The sequence below is a fragment of the Zea mays genome, chromosome 7, assembly GCF_902167145.1.
Source record: "Zea mays cultivar B73 chromosome 7, Zm-B73-REFERENCE-NAM-5.0, whole genome shotgun sequence".
In the NCBI taxonomy this organism is placed as follows: domain Eukaryota; kingdom Viridiplantae; phylum Streptophyta; class Magnoliopsida; order Poales; family Poaceae; genus Zea; species Zea mays.
Window position 1 is genome coordinate 24,335,730 of NC_050102.1, and position 18,450 is coordinate 24,354,179.

At 43.6% G+C, this 18,450-nt stretch overlaps 1 protein-coding gene across 5 annotated transcripts; it reads right to left on the bottom strand.

Moving 5' to 3' along the window:
* Positions 1–6,667: 6,667 nt before the first annotated feature.
* On the bottom strand, positions 6,668–8,672 carry LOC100278255 (uncharacterized). Of its 5 annotated transcripts, none has more exons than XM_008653047.4 (4): positions 8,346–8,672; positions 7,884–8,219; positions 7,262–7,317; positions 6,784–7,100 (listed from the first exon to the last, which is right to left on the bottom strand). In XM_008653047.4, the coding sequence occupies exons 2-4, from the start codon at positions 7,969–7,971 to the stop codon at positions 6,963–6,965; spliced, it is 282 nt and encodes a 93-aa protein (XP_008651269.1). In that variant the 5' UTR covers positions 7,972–8,219; positions 8,346–8,672; the 3' UTR covers positions 6,784–6,962. The 5 variants fall into 5 exon arrangements, with proteins under 5 accessions (NP_001278556.1, XP_008651269.1, XP_035816387.1 ...); XM_035960494.1 differs by having other exon boundaries at positions 7,884–8,216; positions 8,346–8,667; XM_035960496.1 differs by having other exon boundaries at positions 7,884–8,104; positions 8,346–8,666.
* Between the last annotated feature and the right edge of the window lie 9,778 nt (positions 8,673–18,450).

An 18,450-nucleotide genomic window follows, 5' to 3' on the forward strand; every position in this document is an offset into this window, starting at 1 on the left:
CTTGATGGAATCTCTAGACTCTGACTAGCTTTTCCTTTCACAATTATTCCAAATTGGTTACAATTGCTTATTTACTGATGTTGGTGTTACGGTCTTTAAGTGATGATTCCATTGCTTTTAAGGGTGTATTAAAGGGAAAACGTTATCTAGTAGATTTTTCAAATGATGTTGTTGAACTTGGTGCATGCTTAATAGCTAAAACCAATATATGGGTAAGTTATGGCACCACGACTAGCCCATGTCGGGACAAAGAATATTCACAAGCATCTAAAGTATGAACACAATTTAGGACCAACCAATGTTTGCTTTAAGAAAGATAGGCCATATGGAGCATGTCAAGCCGGGAAGCAAGTTGGAGCAAGTCATCACTCAAGAACATAATTGCGACATCAAGACCATTAGAGCTCCTTCATATGAATCTACTTGGCCCAGTTGCTTATATAAGCATCGGTGGAAGTATGGTATTGTTATTATTGATGACTATACACGCTTCACTTGGGTTTTCTTTTTGTAGGACAAAAGCGAAACCCAAGGCACTTTGAAGAGATTCTTGAGAAGATCTCAAAATGAGTTCGACTTGAGAATCAAGAAGGTAAGAAGAAATAATGGCACAGAGATCAAGAACACACAAGTTGAAGGATTTCTTAAGGAGGCAGGGATCAAGCATCATTTTTCTTCTCCCTATTCACCACAACAAAATGCGGTGGTGGAAAGGAAGAACCAGAGTTTGATTGGCAAGAACCATACTTGAACAGTACAAGACATCAGATCGAATTTGGACGGAAGCGGTCAACACGACTTGCCATGCCATCAACCAGTTGTATCTTCATTGACTCCTCAAGAAGACCTCATATGAACTCCTAACTAGTAACAAACCCAACATTTCATATTTTAGAGTCTTTGGGAGTAAATGCTACATTTTGGTAAAGAGAGGTAGAAATTCTAAATTTGCTCCTAAAGCCATAAAGGTTTTTACTTGGTTATGATTCAAGCACAAGGGCATATATAATCTTCAACAAATCTACGAGTTGTGTTGAAGTTTCTTGTGATGTTTTGTTTCATGAGACTAATGGAACTCAAGAAGAGCAAGTAGATCTTGATGAACTAGATGAGGAGGAGGATCTATGCTCGGTGTTGAAGAACATGTTCATTGGAGATGTGTGTCCTCAAGAGCCTCAACAAGAACAAGATCAACCAACCTCTGTCTAAGCTCAACCCAGCTCAAGATGAGGAGCAAGAAGCTCAAGATGATGGAAATAATCAAAGGGGAGATAAGGAAAATCAAGACAAGGAGGATGAAGAAGAGATCCAACCTCTATGAAGTCAAGTGCCACACCCAAAAGTCCACCAAACCATTCAAAGAGATCATCATGTGGAACATGTTCCTTGGAGACATACACAAGGGAGTAACCACTAGTTCTCGTATTGCAAATTTTTGTGAAAACTACTCTTTTGTATCTTCTCTTGAGCCTTTGAAGGTAGAAGATGCGTTGAGGGATCTCGATTGGGTGGTGGTAGTACAAGAAGAGCTCAAGTTCAAGAGGAATGAGGTTTGGAATTTTGTACTATGTCCTATCCAAAATGTTGTAGGAACCAAGTGGGTCTTCCGTAATAAGCAAGATGAACATGGTGTGGTGACAAGAAATAAAGATCGACTTGTGGCCAACGGGTACTCACAAGTAAAAGGTTTGGATTTTAATGAAACTTTTGCACACATAGCTAGGCTTGAGTCAATTCGTATTTTATTGACCTATGCTACTTACCATGATTTCAAGCTATTTCAAATGAACGTGAAAAGTGCATTCCTCAATGGACCCATCAAGGAAGAGGTCTATGTTGAGCAACCTCCTAGCTTCAAGGACGATAAGTATCCTAAGCATGTCTTTAAGCTCAATAAGGCGCTCTATGGGTTTAAGCAAGCACCAAGAGAATGGTATGGATGCCTTAGAGTCTTCTTAATTGCAAAGCATTTAAGGTTGGGAAAGTCGATCCTACTTTGTTCACTAAGACGATTGATGATGTTTTGTTCATATGCTAAATTTATGTTGATGACATTATATTTGGTTCTAGTAACCACTCGTCTCGTGGAGAGTTTAGTAGGATTATTATGGTTAAGAAGTTTGATATGTTGATGATGGTGGAGTTGAAGTTCTTTTTAGAATTCCAAATCAAGCAATTCAAGGATCATACCTTCATCGCCAAATGAAGTACACTTAAGACATTTTGAAGCAATTTGGGATGAAGGACGCCAAACCCATCAAGACACCCATCAGAACCAAATGGACATCTCGACCTTGACATAGGAGGTAAATCGGTTGATCAAAAGGTATCGGTCTATGATTGGCTCTTTACTCTATTATGTGCGTCTAGAGCAAATATTTTGCTTTCTGTATGCATGTGTACAAGATTCCAAGTCAATCCTAAGGAATGTAACCTTAGGGTTGTTAAAAAATCTTAAGATATTTAGTTCATACTCCTAACTTTGGGTTTTGGTGTCCAAAGGGTTCAAACTTTGATCTCATTGGTTATTTCGATGTCAATTATGCCAGATGTAAGGTTGAAACAAAGAGTACATCAAGGACTTGTCAATTCTTGGGAAGATACTTGGTGTCTTGGGCTTCAAAGAAACAAAAATCCATTTCTCTATCTATCGCCGAGGCCGAGTATATTGTCGCAAGACATTGTTGTGCACAATTACGCTGGATGAGGCAAACCCTCAAGGACTTTGGCTACAATCTAAGCAAAGCCCCGCTCCTATGTGATAATGAGAGTGCAATCCGAATGGTGGATAATCCTGTAGATCACGACCACACTAAGCACATAGACATCCGGTATCACTTTTTGAGAGATCACTCACAAAGGGGAGATATCGTAATAGACCATGTGAGCACCTATAAACAGTTAGCCGATATCTTCACCAAGTCCCTAGATGAGAAAAGATTTTGTGAGCTTAGGAGTGAGCTAAATATTCTCGATTACCACAACATGGATGGAAATATTGCACACGTTGCTTATTTTGATATAACTTTGATCATGCTCTTTCAATTGCTAGAATTTCATATTTGATCAAATTTTGCTTGTACCAGGGTTCAAATTGTAGAAAATCATCCTCAGGCCTCAAAGTCCAAGTGCATTGATTAGACAAGTATTCATCACTTGTATGCACATATTTAGGGGTAACATGGTCTACAACTTGAACTTTTGAGACTAACAATGTTTTCAAGCTTATTATGTGTGTAGTCTCAAATTGAAAGGGAAATGGTGAATTTGGGAAAAGACAAGTGCTTCCACTACATATTCGTCGGTATCAAATACTCTTTGCCCCAATTCATGTTTCTCATTACTCTAATTCATGCTTTAGTAGTTCTATCTTATGAGGAGTAATGTTAAAGACCATTTGAATTTTTTCATTTTTGCCAATTGATGCCAAAGGGAGAGAAATTATAGGCCAAAGCAAATGGACCGCACCACCACTTGAGTTTTTAAAAGTTTTTGTGTTTTAAACTTATCAATTGGTATAAAACTCTCTTCAAAGCTAAGAGGAGACTCTCTTATGAAACCTTTGTCAAAAGGGGAGCTTATGCCAAAAAGGGAGAGAATTTACAAAACTGTTTTAAAATTTTCCAAAAGGGAGAAAATTTTTAAATTTACCTAGGGGAAGAAATTTTCAAAACTTTTAAAAGGATTTGACTTGAAAAATCAAAAGCAAGTGGTGGCTTATATAGTCCAAATATGTTAAAATTGCTAAACATTTATATCCAACTTAGTTCAATATTCAATTGGCATCTTATGAACTCATGTTGAATAGCAAACAAGTTAGTGAGTTTGATATTACATATTTGCTTTGGTTGTGTTGGCATCAATCACAAAAAATGGAGAGATTGAAAGGGAAATGTGTTATATACCATTTCTATGTTTGCTTTGGTGCTTGATGACCGACACATTGTGATCTAACTAGTTTGCTAAGTGTATGAGTGCAGGCTCATAAGAGACAAATTGATGGATTCGAGAATTGGCTAAAATCTAGGCTTGGAAGGGCAAAAACTTGGATAAGGTGAGCTATGACTAGTTCATGAGTTTGAATAGGTTTTGAATGCCCTTAGGATTGTTTTTAGCACCTTAGACAATTTAGAAGTTCAGATTTTGGAAAATGTGCACTTGGAGCCTATTTTGAGCCAAAACAGGAAAATGAGTTGGATGGATCAATCAAGTGAACAAACTATGACTTAGACTAGTTGAACAAACTCTAGAAATGTTTGTCTAAGTCATACGAATGCTCTCAAGAATAGTCAATTCAAATGGAAGAAGATTTGCCAATTTGAACTTCAACTCAGCAGGTCTACGATGCACCGAACAAAGTGAGGAAAGAGGGCACATCAAGGCTTCGGTAGCCTAGTGCACCAGACCACTTACAAAGATAAGACTTCAATGGGGCTTCGGTGGCCTGGTGCATCGAACCAGTCCGATGGTGCGAAGGACCACTTGCGTAGAGAGGTCTATTCTTAAAGGTATGTTCTTAAAGAGCTAAAACGCCCAACACTCCAGACAAGTCAGGTGTGTACCGGACCTGTTAGTTCAACGGCTAGTTCCTGCTCCAACGGATACTTCAATGGCTACATGACATGGCAGCTCACACCGTGGCATCCGGTGGTGCACCAAACTAGTTTGGTGACACCAGACTTGGTAACTTTCCACTGATTATGCCAGCAGAACGGAGGTCTGGTGGCACACCGGACTTGAACAGTGGAGGTCCGATGCACCCGAAAATGGTGCATATTTTTGGAATCTCATCAAACGGTTAATTGGGGGCTTTTGGGCTATAAATACCATGTTAGCCGGCCAAGACAAACAACTAGAGTTGTGCTTTCTTTCCCAAACACTTGTGCAACACCTCCAAGCCATTCCAAAAGATCCAAGCACCATATTTGAGTGGAAGTTCTTAGAGAGATTCTTTCTAGAGTGAAGAGAAGGCTAGTGTGCTTGTGACCTACATTTATGTTTGTGCGTTCTTGTGTTGGTGATTCTTCCGTTGTTAAGGCTAGCAAAAGGCCCTGAGTTGTGGAGTGCCTTGCGAAGACATTGTCCCTCAAATCAAGAGATCCGTGGGCTCAAGTTTGATCATTGGAATCGGTTGAGTGGGTTGAAAGCGACCCTGTCCTTAGGGACACCTGAACGGAGACACATGTTATTTGGTACTAAACTCCATTAAATCAAATCTCTCGTGTCTTTCTGTGTGTTTTGATTTGCTTGCGATTGGTTCTTCTCTCTCACTCTCTTTAAGTTCTCTTGTGATTTTGATTCAAATCACTTGAGTTGCTCTCTAAGTTTATTCCGCACCCATTTGAACAACAAGTGCAAGAGAACTTCTCTTTCTCCCTACTACTCCAATTCGATTCTATCTAGCTCTAACCTCTAACTTTGGGATCTAGTTTGTTTTAATTATTGAAATTTCAGGAGTTGCCTATTCACCCCTCTCTAAGCAACTATCGCTATTATATGGATGAGTTAAATGGTAGGCTACAAAGATCTTTATAGACAGTGGTTGGCTATATTATTAAACTTGCTCTAACTAACCCAAAACTCTTGTGAGCTCTCAAGAACACCTCCCACTCATTTCATTGCTAATTGTTTGATCCAAAGTGAGTTTGGGAGAGACCTAGTGTATTTTCTTAGCTAATTATCATCTAGTTGCACTAGTTCATCATTTGGGCTATGGATTTCTTTATATCCTTCATGGTTGTTGCCACCTTGGTTTGGAGCAGCGAGGAATTCAAGCATCATGTTGGTGGTTTTTTGGTGGCTTAGTTCGGTTGATTTGTGAGAGATCTTTTGCTTACCTGATGAGCGATTGTGAAGGACAACTCTAGCGTAATGCTTGTGGCAAGTTGGAGTGCTCTTTTATCGATTAACTCCTATGAGATCCATGTTGTGGGTCAAGCTTAAGATTCTTGTTAGCGTGTGAACACTTACCTAGAGACTCGTGGGGATCAAGTTACCGAAATGCAACCAAATCTCAGATGGAAAATTGATCGTGTCATCCCTCTTTCCCATTTTGATTTACCACCACACTGGTTCTTTACATTCATATCTAACTTGTGTAGTTGTAGCTTGTTTGTGTTGCTTTCTAGTGTAGTGGTAGTTTTAGTAGTAGAGTAGTTAGTCTTAGGGCATGTTTGAAAGCAATGAGTTTTGAAGAAACTAATTTATAAAAACTGAGATGGTTCCAAACATACCAGTTTATGCTCTAGTTTATAGAAACTAGATTCCTAGTTTTCTTAAAAATGAAGAAGCTAGCCTCCCCTAGCTAAAAACTAGTTTTGTTCGTTTAATTATGTCATGTCCATGTTGTTTTCATAGAATTTACATCTACTACCACTACTTTTTAAAATAGAGAAAGGGTAGCAAGTCACTATGTATCAAAAAACTAGAAATTGGTTTCTTAAAAACCAGGTTCCAAACAATAAAAACTAGTTTCTAGAAACGGGAGCAGAAATGCAAAACTGAGCAAAAAACACGACTAAGGGTAAAACTGAGGGCACTAGCTTAAAAACCCCTTGTTAAAAACTAGATTGCTTCCAAACAGGGCCTTAGTTTCTATTCTAGTTTAGCTTACTAGTGTAGTTGCTCCTCTTGTGTGGTTGAATGCTCTGGCAGTAGAACCAGCTTGTTGTTAAAATTGTTTAGGAGACTTGCATTCAGAGTTTGACAAAGTAGTTGCTACTCTTATTATACTAACTACTTGATCTAATCTTGAGAAGAAGCCTGTGACTGCGTATGAATACAAAGAAGAAGTAAACATCTATATGTCACATCTATAATAATATGATATTAGATGTCATGAGAACAGTTTAAGCAAGCCTAGTAATATAATGCTTCTGTATATATAAATCAGGCACACATTTAAGCTGTTAAATTTCTCATCGGCAACTCGACTGCTGCAACCTGGACGGGTACATGATTGATCAGTTCGGTATGAGCTTGGAGTGTGGCTTGTCCATGGACGGGGAAGGGTCATAGCTGCTGTAATCGTTCGTCTTGACGCTGAGCCGCCGAGCTTGCACCAGTGGCACTAGCGCTTCCTTCTGCTCAGTTCGTGCTCCCTGCATATATTGGTTTTCACATAAAAGTAAGAAAAACGGGTACAGAATTTTCGCCTGCAAAAAAACTAGAGATATATACATGAAGCCCATGTAGCTAGCTAGAGATGAACTCAGGGAGATGAAAGGAGCGTTTTGGAAGAAAGCCTGTCAGTTCTATATACCTCTCCTTCTTGTTGACGTAGGGCATCTTGATCCATCAAGAAACTGTACTGTCTCCCTGGAAGAAGAAACCATCGCAGCAGTGAAAACCATGAAGAGAGTCAAAAGCTACTTTCTCCACAAAAAAAAAAGATAATCACACATCCACGCCTGCTAGACATTGCTGGGGGGAACCTATTATATTATTTAGTTCCTTCACCAGATATGCTTTCCAAGATCTACTTATCTTGTATCTTGTACAAACTTAACGGGGGTGTTTGGTTTGAGGAATCACTTCATCCAAAATATGGTGGTGCATCATGGGTCCATTCCTCAAATTTGGTGGGATGACCCCATTCCTCATATTAGTACTAACTAAATAACTATAAGGAATGAGGTGATGATGGATCAACTCAATCCATTCCACAAACCAAACAAAAAAGTGAGGAGCGAGAAGACGATGGACTAGATCATTCCTCAAATCAAACAGCTTAAACGTAAACTAGGAAGGACCAGCTGGCTGGAAGGAGTTTGTTTTAGAGCGAGGGTAAAAAAAGAACATTTAGTACTCAATATCAAAGGCTTGAATCATGCATGGAAAACAATCTCAAGAAACTCCAGTAAGAAAGAACTACAGGCACAAACCGGCAAATGAAGTCGAGAAGAACAGCACGGCGAAGGTGATGAAAGCAAAGAGGTGGCCAGATCTCCATGGGCACGCCAGCGTCCCCATTTCTGAAACCACATGCACTGTACACGCTCAAAACATGAACCTGGAGCGCGAGGTGAAGAAGCAGGCCTTTCTTTCTTTGGCGGCGACAGCCTAATATATAACCAGCCAGCTGGGGCGGCAATCCCTAGCCAACCTGCAACATATGCCAATCCCACTTCCTCTCAACATATATGTTCCAAGCTTGGGAGGTGAGCTGAGAATTTTCTGTGTGATGAGCAGAGTGTCAGGCTGTCATCACCTGCTTTCTGCTGCATGGAAAGGAAAGGATCATGGTTGGCCCATGCTTGCTTACTTCTTTTTTTAAAACATTTGCATAATACTCTCTTCTTCTCTAATTATTCAGCGTTTTGGCATTTCTACATACATATACATACCAATTTATCCGGAAAAACCAAACCGTCTTATAGTTTGGAACCAAAAGAAGCAGTTAGTTCACACGTTCCATCATCACCACACCATGGGAGCACCTCTCGATCTCAAAGGTATGTAGAGCAGTGGCATGGAGACAGAGATGAAAGGGAAAAGGGCCTGCTGGCTGCTGCCACTGCCAGCCTAAAAGAATTTCCACTGACGATCTAGCGACCGGCCGGCCCTCGTTGCTTTCGTAGATACTGCACGATTTTTGCGGAATTAGGCGGAGGGAATGGTGCAGGAGAGAAACACAAAGTGGCCTTTGATGATACCCTGATAGAATGTGAGCAACGATGCAAAGCACGTCGTCGTAAGAGGGCAGTAGTGGAGGATAAAGCGAGAGCCCCACTACGGGGGTGCGTGATGAGTGCTGCTCCGGACAGTGACAATGCGATAAGATGATCCGCACTATCAGAAAAACTACCTCCATTCTCTCGTTTTATAAATAATAAAAATAAATACATGGCCAAAGTGTAGATTGAGAGGCCGTGTCATGCTAGGCCGGCCGTGTCTGAGAATAGATAGAAGGAGCGAGTATAGAACTTATGAAAGGTCTAGTAATTTTTGTGGTTTCTATTATAATTAAAACTGTTTGCCAGTATATACAAGATACAGTAACCCTAAGGATGAAAAGATTGGCTCTTGACCTACGATATGATGAAGTTCAAGCAATCAACACCTCAAAAAGGCAAGTATTGAAGACCCTCGAAGACAAATTAAATAAATAAGCTCAAGTCTTTAAGCAAGCAAAACCTTGACAACAACAGGACACGAAGAAACAACACTCGGGAGCTTTCCAGTGTACACTGTAGTGCTAGCTAGAACAGTAGCACCAGAGCTTTTCTAGTGTGATGAGTCTGAGGCAAACTAAGCAATAGTGCCCCGCGTACTTTCCATATAGGCAGTAGAGTTTAGCACTGAAAATTAAGTAGCGAGACCTTGTCCTTGCACAGGTGCAATGGAGAAAATAAGAGTGTTGAGCACCAAAATGAGGTGCGGACGGTCCGGCCCTGAGGCCGGACGGTCCGCGGTCCGGACGGTCCGCGCCTGTGGGCCGGACGGTCCGCGCACGCGCAGAGTAGATTAGGGTTCCGAGTTTTGTGCTATGTTTGTTAGCTATATCCGCGGAATTAGCTCGGAATCCGGTCGTGTAAAGGGTCCAACCCCCCTCCTCTATAAAAAGAGAGGCCTACGGCCGATTTGTAATCAGCAATCGAATCAATACAACTTCTATTTCGTATTTTATCTTAGGAGTAGTTCTAGTCTAGTTTAGGTTTAGCCTTCCAATCCCCAATTCTTCGTCTCTCTTCGACTCTACGTCGATTAGAGGAGTCTAGGTCGGCCGGCCCGAGCCTAGACACCACCTAGGATCTCTCCTCCCCGACGGGGTCCCTCCCGGGAGCGAGATCCAGGCGCCGTCGGCGGTCTTCCGCCGCCCCTGCGCACGCGCGGACCGTCCGGCCCTAGGGCGCGGACCGTCCGGCCGTCAGGCAGGGAACTCGGGCTCCTGCACCAGGTCGCGGACCGTCCGGCCCTGTGCCGCGGACCGTCCGCGCCTGACCAAAAAGCACCGCCGCCTCGCACCAGGCCGCGGACCGTCCGGCTCCCGCGCGCGGACCGTCCGCCCCTGTGCAGAGAGCACCGCCGCTGGTTCTCTTGAGTAATTGGCGCCTCCAAAAAGGCGTCAACATACTTTTTGGCGACTCCGCTGGGGAAAGCACATCTAGGCTCATCAAATCGGCCCTCAATGGCCGGTTCAAGGGAGAGCTCTGATATTTCTCCAAGCAACATCATAGAGCCGACTTGGGAAACCTTGCCGGCTGACGAGCAGCTCCAGTTTGAGGAGCACAAGGAGCGGATGATCCAGGAGGCGAAAGCAAAATTCTTGGCCAACTTCAAAGTGGACAGGAACAATAAGGTCGTCCGACATCGGGCGACGGATCCGGCTTCGCTTCAACCCACGCCAGATATCCCCAATGTAAGTAATACCAACGAGCTACAATCTCTTAGAAATTATGTAGAAGAACAGCGTGAACAAATGCAGAACATCATAGGGGGTATGCAAAGCGATGTTAAGAGACTAGTACGTGCATTCGATAAATCTAACATCGCAAATTTTCCTTCACACGAGGTTGAGTTAGGAGGTAACACGCGTAACACATCGGCTACAGGTTGTCACGACCAGTCACAACCCCTTTATGGGATGCCGATGGACACATACCCTGAGCAACCACAAATCGGCAGCAAAACAGCCGATCAGCACATGTCCGGACCGTCCGCGCGTGATCGCGGACCGTCCGGGCCAGTCATGGCCGGGCCCATTTTTAATGAAGTACCCAGACACGCACCCGAGCCTCCACATATGACACAGAACCCAAACTACCCAGTCGGACGGTCCGCATACAACGACGGACGGTCCGCATATAATCACGGACGGTCCGGGTACATAGCCGGACAGTCCGCGCATGAGTCTTTTGAGGAGGATTATTACCTGAATCCTCGCCCGTCCCAGCAACACTTCCCATCACACTATGCAATGCACCAGCCCATTAATTCAGGATCTAGAGCCCAGGAAAGCTTTCCGGCCCCACCTAGAAGGCCGGAAAGAAACGATCAAACCTATGAGCCATATAGGACAAATGGAAATGCACCACGTAGCTCAAACCAATGGGGGGAACGACAACATACTAACATGCAACCAACCCCACCTATGTTTGACCAGAGAGCCGGTGGTCTTGCACCGGCTGCCATTGATATAGTAAGGGAAGAAATAGCCGGGGCGTTCCGAGATAAGCTCGGAGTAAGCATGATCCCTGGGGGGCAATCATATCGGAAACCTTATGACAGCCGATTTGATCACCACCCGTACCCACAGGGAACTAGAATACCCGAATTCGCAAAATTTTCGGGTGATCAAAGGAAAAACACGCGTGAACATATAGGCCAGTTCTTAGCACAATTGGGAGAATTGGCCGACACAGAGGCATTTCGTGTGCGCTTATTTTCATTATCTTTATCAGGAACCGCGTTTGCATGGTATGCCACTTTACCTCCTAATTCCATTTCATCATGGGGGGATATAGAACAAAAATTTCATGATCATTTTTTCTCCGGTGACTATGAGTTGGATTTGGTAGATTTAGTGTCATTGCGACAGACAAAAGATGAATCGGTTAATGATTACATCTGGAGATTCCGAGATACAAGAAACCGATGCTTTCAAATTCATTTAGCAGAAAAACAGCTAGTAGGATTAGCCTTTAATGGCCTGCGATATTATTTAAAAGAAAGATTAGAAGGCATCCAATTCTTTACACTAGCACAATTACACCAGAGAGCTTTGGCTTGTGAAAGCCGAAGCAAAGAAACTGCTAAAACAATTCGTCACAACGTACATGTAGTAGAATGCGACCAAAGTAGCTCAGAAGACGAATCAGCAGAGTTGTATGCTGCTGAAATGGTTTGGCCAAAGCAGGCCAAATCTTCGGCTTGTGCCTCCTTACAGCCGGTTCAAAAGAAACGGCAAGAGGATGTTAAGTTTACATTTAATGTTGGTAAGTGTGATAGAATATTTGATGAATTACTTAAAAATGGCAATATTAAAATAAATCACACTGTTCCATTCGCCGACGAGCTAAAACGTCGTGCATACTGCAAGTGGCATAACTCATTTTCTCATGCCACTAATGATTGTAATGTATTCCGTCGACAGATTCAATCGACCATTAATGAGGGACGATTGAAATTTCAGGAAATGCAGGTGGATACAGAGCCCTTTCCGATGAACGTGATCGACTTCGAGGGCAAGAAAGTCCTGGTTCGGCCAAACACGGCCGATAAAGGCAAAGAGATAGTCATCGGCAATTCTAAAAGGGCCGATGAGGATCATAAAGTTTCTTGCAGGAAAGTGATAGCTGAGAAGACTCCTGATGGAGGGGAGACCCTAAAAGTAACCATCACGGCCTCCAGTACTGGGGGGCAAGCGCAGACAGGGAGACGGATACAGGAACCCGTGCTGCGTATCCCGGACGGTCCGGCACGTAGGCGCGGACGGTCCGGAGAGCTCCGTCGAACGGTCCGGCTGTACTCAGGACTCACAACGTCCACGTACTTTCAAACCACGACGACTAGATATAGGTACGTGGAAAACAAATACATTCAAGGCAGCTGGTCGGTTGGTTAAAGCCGACCCAACTTTTGATCAATTATTGTCTAAATACGTAAAAAAGAAGGCCGGCCCCAGTGACCGGCCAGCAAAGCGACCCCGCTCACCCATTCATGAGCAGCGTCAGGTCAGGCCGATTGGACCACCCCACCAATCGGAAGAAATGAAAGGTCATACTGTACAAGTGAGACCTAACATACCTGCATGGACACCTCCACTTCCATATCCACCTATGCCATATCCATACACATATTTACCTCCGCCGTATGTCCCAAATCAAATGTGGGGCATGCCACCATATCCATTTGGGATGCCACAGTATCCCGCCTGGGGGGCACCCCAAACATCTGTTTTTGACAGGTTGACGCCACCAGTACAAGACCGATTGAGCACTACTCAATCCGGTCACCAGGCACAGGCCCAACAAGATTGCCGGACTACTCAGCCTCCTAGGCCGACCAATCCGGCAGGGGGGCATATGACTATAGCAACTCAAAGAACAACAAAAAAGGACAACATCAAAATAGGCACCGCAGATGTTGTCATACAGGAAGACAATAAAGGGCCGATGATTTTCGGCGAATCGGCCAACACAACCGAAAAGGATACGGCTACCATCAAAACAGCCGATCCAAAATACTCCATGCCTCGATGGTGCCCAGCGGGATTGACACGATCCCAAAAGAGAAAATTACAGCGCCTAAGAGCAAAGGAGAGCCAGGAGAAGGAGGCGGAAAAGACATTTAATGACACACATCCACTATACCCGCCACCGCAAAAGAAATGGAGACCGAAGGCCGTTGAGAAAAAACAAACGGCCACAGAAATAGAAAGTCAACCTGCACCAGGCGCGGACCGTCCGGCTTCCGCGCACGGACCGTCCGCCGTTCACCAGGAAGCCTCTGGACAACCTGCACGAGGCGCGGACCATCCGGCCCCCGCGTGCGGACCGTCCGCCGTTCACCATGAGGCCTCCAACGACACGACAACATGAGGCCTCCAACGGCACGAGGCCTCTGGACAACCTGCACACGGCGGCGCAACGAACGAGCGCACGGCCGCGGGGAGGGGGCGGGCAGACGGCGCGGCGGGCAAGGCCGAGGAGCCCGGCGCAACGAGCAGCCGCCGCGGCGAGCAGGCGGGCGGGCGCCTGAGTGTGGGGGGCGCGGCGTGCTCCGGGCGCACGGCCGCGGCAAGGGGCCGGCGTGGGGAGGCCGCGACGGCGGGCAGACGACGCGGCGGCGGGCACAAAGGCGCGGCGGCGGGCAGAGAGTCGCGGCGGCGCGGGCAGAGAAGGAAGGAAAGAGAGCGTGAGAGAAGAGAAAGGAGAAAGGAGAACGGCCGGATAGCTATTTTCCTTCTTTGCCGAGTGCCAGCGATCTGGCACTCGGCAAAGATTTTTTTAAAATTGTAAAATATTCTTTGCCGAGTGCCAGATCGGCGGCACTCGACAAAGTGTTCTTTGCCGAGTGTCCCCCGTTGCGGCACTCGGCATAGATTCTTTACTACCTCTTTGCCGAGTGTCTTCTCTAGACACTCGGCAAAGTATTTTTTTTATTTTTTTGATTTTGTCTCCCAAACTTTTTGTGGTATGTTCCTACACTATGTAGACCTACATGTATCATTTGTGGACAATTATAACATAGTTTCAATCGTTAGTAGATTTAGTTCGTTTCTTTGAATTTCTTCGGAAAATTCAAATTTGAACTGCAGGTCACTCGAAACTTGGAAAACCGTACATGCAAAAATGATATTCATGTTACTTAGCATAAGTTACGACCGATTACAGGAGCGGACCGGAAACTTCGAGCAACATGCTCACTAAACATGGCCGTGAACTTGGCATCCACATGTTTAAAAATTGTATAAAACACAAACAAAGTCAGAAAATCATGAAACTTGTCCACGTGTCATGATATCATATGTACAGGCTGTGATAAAAATTTTAGAATGTTTGGAGAAAGTTGTGAGACACTATGTGTAGAAACCTAGAGGACTACACATGAAATCAAAGAGTTTCAATGTGGATCTCTTAGGTTTCTACACATAGTGTCTCACAACTTTCTCCAAACATTCTAAAATTTTTATCACAGCCTGTACATATGATATCATGACACGTGGACAAGTTTCATGATTTTCTGACTTTGTTTGTGTTTTATACAATTTTTAAACATGTGGATGCCAAGTTCACGGCCATGTTTAGTGAGCATGTTGCTCGAAGTTTCTGGTACGCTTCTGCAATCGGTCGTAACTTATGCTAAGTAACATGAATATCATTTTTTCATGCACGGTTTTCCAAGTTTCGAGTGACCTGCAGTTCAAATTTGAATTTTCCGAAGAAATTCAAATAAACGAACTAAATCTACTAACGATTGAAACTATGTTATAATTGTCCACAAATGATACATGTAGGTCTACATAGTGTACGAACATACCACAAAAAGTTTGAGAGACAAAATTAAAAAAAATAAAAATATACTTTGCCGAGTGTCTAGAGATGACACTAGGCAAAGCCGCCTTTGCCGAGTGCCTACTATGTGGCACTCGGCAAAGAAGCCTCTTTGCCGAGTGCCAGACGTTGGCTCTCGGCAAAGACTGACGACCGTCAGCTTTGGGACGGCCGTTGACGGCCCTTTGCCGAGAGCCCCCTTTGTCGAGCGTTTGACACTCGGCAAACTTGTCTTTGCCGAGTGCCATCCTGTGCCGAGTGTTCAGCACTCGGTAAAGGGGCTCTTTGCCGAGAGCCTAACTTTACCGAGTGCAGCACTCGACAAAGCCTTCTTTGCCGAGTGCCCGACAAAAGGCACTCGGCAAAGAATACAACACTCGGCAAAGCCTCGGATTCCGGTAGTGGAAGGCCATATGAGAGGTCCACTTGTGCGTGGAAAAGGCATGTGGTCTATTGATGGAGTTACCTAGCCATGTAGCTTGGACCTTGAGAGGACATCCTTGTGAGGGGATCAAACAGGGACTAGTGAAAAGTATGAGTGATACGTCACGATGCCCGATCTTCACGATGTAGGATCAATCTTCAGATAACTAACTTCAAAGAAGCCAAGATAACTTGCTGCAAGCAGCGATAACTAGTCCAACCTGACAAATAAAACTCGAAGCCAACCACCGTCTTTAACCGGCAGCCTGAATCGAGGATTCGCCCAACCACACTCTCAAAGAACCAACCAACACAGCCTACAATCAATCGAGGAGACCTCGAAGGGAGTAGGAGCACCACTTGGGAGCGGATGAAGCCGCCGCTTCTGCAATCCCGCGAAGGAATTCACAAGAGCAAAGGGGTAGAGATCACTCTCAATATTTGTTAGCACACATCTGAACAAAGGGGGTTCTGTTTCAGATTATCAAAAGCTGCCTTACATCATAGACATAGGGGGGGTATTTATACTAGTAACAACCAGACTTAGCAAGGTATAAACACGAAACAAAAGTATTTTCTCGTGCTAATGTGAAGGAGCCTCTTCGGGAGATCTGCAGAGCTGATTTCCGTGTGGCTGTTTGACTTCTGCGCAACCTTCAGTATTTTGACAATAACTTCTTCTAAGAATCTTCAAATTATGTGGGGCTGGATGCGTTGGAAAGCTGACTTGATAAGCTTTCTCACCATGTATAGAATGATTAATGAAACTTCGTAGAATGATGCAGTTTAATACGAAAACTTGGTCATCAAACAGACTGTTGACCTTCTGACCAGTCAGCACTAAAGTAGGTCGGCTGCTCTTCTGGTAGATTTGATTAAGTCGGCTTTAGAATCATTGGAAACTAGACTTTAAGAGCTTTCCAAAAAGTACTTATGGGCCTTCATAGCTTTTGGGAATCAAAAGATATGACTATTTCTTCTGGACGGTTCTGTTGCGCTGGACTGACTCGGACATAGCTCTTCTTGCTGATTCGCCCTTGATATATTTTGTCCTTCCTCTTTGGTGAACCTAAGTAATATCAACATACAAGACTTAGGTAGCATAAAGTTCTCATTAGTATTTAATCGAAATTCATAAAGTAGCGCGTGCACCTCTTGCTGTAGCTTCTTAGCTCAGCTACGTGTAATTGGTCCATCAAAGACTTGGATTGGTGATGATGTTGGTTGTACTTGAGTTGATGTAGTATGACTTGGGGGTTGTAACGTGTTGCTTAATGGCGTGGTCGTATCATCCTCCTCCCCTTGAAAAGGAGTCGCCCTCGACTCTGAAGTGTCTTCACTTGTATATGGTAAGAGGTCAGCAACATTGAACGTGTTGCTCACGCCATAGCTTGGTGGAAGATCTATCTTGTATGCATTATCATTGATCTTGGTAAGAACACGAAATGGACCATCCCCTCGTGGCATCAATTTGGATTTGCGCTGATCAGGAAAACGCTCCTTGCGCAAGTGAATCCAAACCAAGTCACCGAGTTCAAATAACACTTTCTTCCTATGCTTATTCATGCTTGCTGCCTTGCGCACTTCTTTGAGCTCAATTGCTTCCTTGGTCTTCTCATGTATCTTTTTTATGTATGCAGCATGCTTGGAAGCTACCATATTAGTTCTTTTTTGCAATGGAAGGGGCAACAAATCTATCGGAGCAATAGGTTTGAACCCATATACAATTTCGAAGGGGCATAAATTAGTTGTAGAATGTACTGCCCTGTTATAAGCAAACTCTACGTGTGGCAAACATTCCTCCCAATCCTTCAAGTTCTTCTTTACCATTGTTCGCAGCAGCATTGACAATGTACGATTCACCACTTTAGTTTGGCCATCAGTTTGGGGGTGGCATGTGGTGGAGAACAAAAGTTTAGTCCCAAGCTTTGCCCACAATGTTTTCCAAAAATAACTCACAAACTTCATATCACGGTCAGATACGATGGTCTTGGGTACTCCATGTAGCCTTAAGATTTCTCTGAAAAACAAATTTGCAACATGTGAAGCATCATCGCTCTTGTTGCATGGGATAAAATGAGCCATTTTTGAAAATCTATCAACCACAACAAAAATAGAATCTCTCTTTTTTCGAGTCATCGGCAGTCCTAAAATAAAATCCATGCTTATGTCTTCCCAAGGAATTTTAGGAGCGGGTAAAGGAGTATATAAACCATGAGAGTTCAATTTTGACTTAGCTTTGTGACAGGTGACACAACGCTCCACAAATCTGATGACGTCTCTCCTCATCGTGGGCCAATAGAAATGATCACTTAGCATTTCATAAGTCTTCTTTTGTCCAAAATGACCTGTTAGACCGCCTCCATGTGACTGCTGCAATAAAAGCAATCTAACCGAAGAATTTGGTACACAAAGTTTGTTAGCTCTAAACAAAAATCCATCATGTATATGATATTTTTCCCAACCTTTTCCATCTTTACAATGATTGTATGGTTCTGAAAATTTAGGATCATCATTATACATTTCTTTCAAATTTTCAAGACCCAAAACTTTTACCTCTAGTTGATTCAACAACACATTCCTTCGAGACAAGGCATCAGTGACCACATTGTCCTTACCTTTCTTATATTTCACAGTGCATGGAAATGTTTCGATAAACTCAACCCATTTGGCATGGCGACGGTTCAGTTTGGCTTGCCCTTTCAAATACTTCAAAGCTTCATGAACAGAATGAATAACAAACTCTTTTGGCCATAAGTAGTGCTGCCATGTTTCAAGCGCTCGGACCAAAGCATACAATTCTTTGTCATACACAGAATAATTTAATTGAGCACCTCCCAATTTTTCACTAAAATATGCTATAGGTTTTCCTTGTTGCATTAAAACTCCTCCTATCCCAATCCCACTAGCATCACATTCTACTTCAAAAGTTTGAGTGAAATCAGGAAGAATAAGTACAGGTGCTTCAGTCAAACGTTTCTTCAATTCTTGAAAAGCATCTTCTTGTGAGTTTCCCCATTTAAATTCAACA